We start from the raw sequence: 4,437 nt of genomic DNA, 5'->3' as shown, positions 1-4,437 counted from the left end.
TAGAAACCTGCATATAATACTAATCTGAGGATTGTCATGTTTTGGGAAGAAACAGTGTTTTAATTGACAGAGAAGTAAAACATACCAGATTACCAGGACTGTACACCAGAGAGGACTCAAGTGCAAATTCAGCCTCATGGGACAATATATAGAAACATATTATATCATAGAATTTCACAATTAAAACCATGTCAAATGGAAATACTGTCTTATGAATAAAAGATTTGTATAGGACAATATTTACTTAGAAGTTTATACACTGGGCAAGAGGGGAGTCAGGAGGCATGTGGGGATACAAGGAAGGCCCAGTTTAAGGGGGTGTAAATTATTTTAAAACACACACAATCAATGCAACATCAGCTTGAGGGGATGAGGAGTGAAAATCTCTAATTTTTCTGTGTGTTAAATGCTGTTTTATATTCAAAAAAAGGTTCATATAATAATTCCCACTGTGATTAATAGGTAAACATTTTAAGAGGGCCCTTTTCACATCTTCATTTCTCAAGCTGTAAATAAAGGGATTTAACATTGGGATTAGAGCTGTGTACAGTAGGGAGAAAACCTTGTCTTGACCTTGTGAATGTATTGAAGTTGGTCTTAAGTAGACAAAAATTAGAGTCCCATAGAACAGAGTAACAATTGTGAGGTGAGAGGAACAAGTGGAAAAGGTTTTGTGTCTCCCCTTTGCAGAATTAATTTTTAGGATGTTAGAGATGATATAGACGTAGGATGTCAGAGTTAATCCAAATGGGATACAAGACACAAAAATCCATGACTAAATACAATGATTTCAATGCTGTTAATATCACTGCAGGAGAGTTTCATCAGTACTGTCAATTCACAGAAGAAATGATCAATTTCATTGCTCCTACAGAAAGATAACTGAGATGTTAAACATGTATGGGATATCACATCTAGAAAGCCAAGTATCCAAGAAGCAGATGCTAGAAGGACACAGACTCTCCTGTTCATGATAAGTACATAACGTAAAGGGTTACAGACAGCAACATATCGATCATATGCCATGGCAGTAAGAAGAAAGATTTCTATACCAAGAAAAGAAAGAAAGAAGTAGAGCTGTGCCATACACAAAGAAAAATAAATCCGTGTGTCCCCTGTCATAAGGCTGTGTAGAAGTGTGGAAAGAGTGACAGAGGTGTTACAGATATCTAGGAAGGACAGGTTACTGAGGAAGAAGTACATGGGTTTTTGCAGGTGAGGGTCAGCACATACTAACATTAAAAACATCAAGTTTCCCAGCACAGAGATCAGGAAGATCAGGAAAATGGTGACAGAAATGAAGAGCTGCAGGTGAGGATACTCAGAGAATCCAAGGAGAATAAATTCTGAGACGGAGGTCTTATTTTCCTTTCCCATTGATACACCATTCTAAATCTGTGGGATTTAAAGGAAGAAACATATATTTGACACTATAATAGAAATAAACATCATGATAGGAGAATTGTCTATCAGCAGGGCCGTGCAGACACGGTAAGCGAGGGAAGCATGGCAGGAGGGCGCCATCCTCTGGGGGGGCGCCCCACCGCACCATGCTTACCTCGCTCTCTTCTCCCCAGATCCTTGTCCTTTTTTTTTGTTTAAATTTACTTCTCCGGCGCGTGGCAGCATAGCGTTAGTGAGGAGGCGGCGCTCCCCCGCCCCGACGTGTCAGTCTCTTCCCTTCGCTCGGTTGCCTTCTTCTGACATCAGAAATGATGTCAGAAGAAGGCGGGACACTGAGCAAAGGGAAGAAGACACGTCGGGGGGGGAACGCCGCCTCCTTCTCACTAACGCTACGCTGCCGCGCGCCGGAGAGGTAAATTTAAACAAAAAGGAAAAGGATCTGTGGAGAAGAGGGCGGGTAGTGTAGCGATCGTTTTCAGGGGGGGGGGCGCCAGCGGGGCCAACTGCAGGGGGGCGTCGGCAGGGCCAACTGCAGGGGGGCGCCGGAGACCCTAGGCACGGCCCTGTCTATCAGCCATAATACACAGTATCATGTATAATATAGAGGCAGAGCAATTTTCCCAAAGCTATTTTCCTGAGTAAATTTGCACTCTCCCCATCTCCCTGAAACAAAATAAGTGAACTAGCAATCCAAAATAAAGACTCAAGAACCAAATGGCTTGTGTCAAACATCTGGCCACAGCTTTATTATCTTCCAGTTAAAACCCTCTACTAGTCTTCCCAACAGACCCAGCCAAAACCCAAGAAACCATGTTCACCATCCAAGCATATAACAATATGTAACAGTTAAGAATTTTACCGGTTAGTCATTAATAAACTAAATGAACTTAATATATACTACTAGTAAAACAGGCCCGTTTCGGAAAGAAATGAAACAGGCAATAGCAAGGTTGTCTTCTAATGGCAATTATGTTTTTAAGGGAACTGTGAGGAAAGAGTATGTGTGAGAGAGAAAGAGTGTGTGTCAGAAAGAGTGAGTGTGTGATTGAGAGACAGTACGTGATTCAGAGAGAGACAGAATGTGGTGTCTGTCTGTGTGAGTGAGAGAGTGTAGTGTGTGTCCTGTGTGCACCAATTATGCTCTCTCTCCTGCATTCATCCATATGCATGCAATGTCCTCTGTATCCTGCCCCTCCATCCATCCATGTGCAGCATCTCTCCCCTGCCCCCTCCATCATAACACCTTCCCCCTCCACCTCCCTCCAGGTTCCATGCTCCCCTCCCTCCCTCCTCTCTCTCTTTCCTTTCCCTCCCCCCTCCGAGTGCCAGTGTCCCCCCTCCCTCCCTTCCATGACCAGGGTCCCCCTCCCTCCATCCGTCTCCCTCCCTCCCTCCCAGTTCCAGGGTCCCCTCCCTCCTTCCTCCCAGTTCCAGGGTACCTCCTCCCTCCCAGTTCCTGGGTCATTGTCGTGCCTCCCGCCCTTCCATTTCCAGGGCCCCTCGCTCCAATTTTTAAAACTCATCTTCACTTACCACGTCGGGGTTACGGCGGGCACCAGCAGCGGTACAAAGCGTGCAGGCTCGGGCCTTCTCTGTCTCTCAGCTCTGGTCCCGCCTTTGTGGAAACAGGAAATGAGGGCGGGACCAGATCTGACAGAGAGACGGGCCGAGCCTATACGCTTTATACCGCTGTTGCCAGCCGCCGTAACCCCGACGTGGTAAGTGAAGTTGAGTTTTAAAAATCAGAGGGAGGGTGCCTGGAACTTGAAGGGAGGAAGGGGAGAGAGATAGGGCCAATGACCCTGGAACTGGGAGGGAGGGAGGGAGGGACGGAGAACTTTGGAGGAGAGTGATGTCAGGCGATGGTTATGGATGCAGGTAGCCTCATTGGAACGTTGTAGGAGCAAATTATTATATTAGATAAATTCAAAAGGGCAGGGTTTACAGTAATGCTAAACCATTTCCTTGTTATCCAAGAGCTCATGGTGGTACAACATATAACCCATTACTTCCTCCCCAAGCTCACCAACTTCAAGAAATAGACAAAATGCCTCAAAAGAGGACTATTGAAGCACTAAATACAGAACATTTCTGCCACAAGTTAACTAGTCACAGCTCCTCTCAAAACTGTAGGATGGGAATGTGAGACACAAGCCTCAAGGATATCCTGGATAGAGGATAGCAATGTCCAAACCAATTTCTGAAAGATGTATACCATCATGCCTGTACAAACTTGGACAATCAGATGTCAACAAATCCCAGACCCCCATAACTGCTGAAAAGTCCTTAATATCCTCTAAGTCCCAGAATCTACTGGGATCACAGCATTCACAACAGCATTATCTGCTGCCCAAGCACCTGCCACCATGCCACGCCTTATCTGCCTAAACGTTACTGTGGTTATTTCTTGTAACCAGACATCCATATCCCTAAAATCCCAATCATCAGCTTTATCTTTAGCAAGCCCCTTCCTAAACTGCTTATCACAGTTGAGCCAAGCTCAATCACCATATATTCTATATGCTCTTAATATGAAGTCTGAATATTTCAACAACCCAGAACATAATGCTGGTTTCACCACTCCCTAGACACTAGTAAAATATGGATGTCTAATAGCCAATTAAAGTTGACTAAGAGGCTTATTTTCAAAGCACTTAGCCTCCCAAAGTTCCATAGAAACCTATGGAACTTAGCCTCCCAAAGTGCTTTGAAAATATGCCTCTTAGCCATCCACTGCCTCTTCCGCTTGTTGTCCTCCAGCATTGCTAAAGGGAGAACTGAAAGAGGCTATTAGAGCCAAAAGAACATCTTTCAGAATATGGAAAAAAGATCCATATGAAGAAAACAAGAAGCAATATAAGCACTGGCAAGTTAGATGCAAAGCATTTATTAAAGAAGGCCAACAAATATGAAAAGAAACTTGCCTTGGAAGCAAAAACTCATAGTAATAACTTTTTCAGGTATATCAGAAAGCCTGTGAGGGAATCCATGGGACCGTTAGATCATCAAGGACTAAAAGGGGCATTCTGGGAG

General features: G+C 44.3%; 1 protein-coding gene across 1 annotated transcript; it reads right to left on the bottom strand.

The window, feature by feature from the left end:
* Nucleotides 1-325: 325 nt before the first annotated feature.
* On the bottom strand, nt 326-1,377 carry LOC115464658 (olfactory receptor 1J4-like). Its single transcript, XM_030195019.1, is given in 2 exon segments — nt 326-768; nt 771-1,377. Coding segments are annotated over 2 exon segments (1,050 nt in total).
* Between the last annotated feature and the right edge of the window lie 3,060 nt (nt 1,378-4,437).

This window comes from Microcaecilia unicolor, chromosome 3, assembly GCF_901765095.1.
Source record: "Microcaecilia unicolor chromosome 3, aMicUni1.1, whole genome shotgun sequence".
In the NCBI taxonomy this organism is placed as follows: Eukaryota; Metazoa; Chordata; class Amphibia; order Gymnophiona; family Siphonopidae; genus Microcaecilia; species Microcaecilia unicolor.
This window is presented reverse-complemented; position numbering and strand designations above follow the sequence as displayed.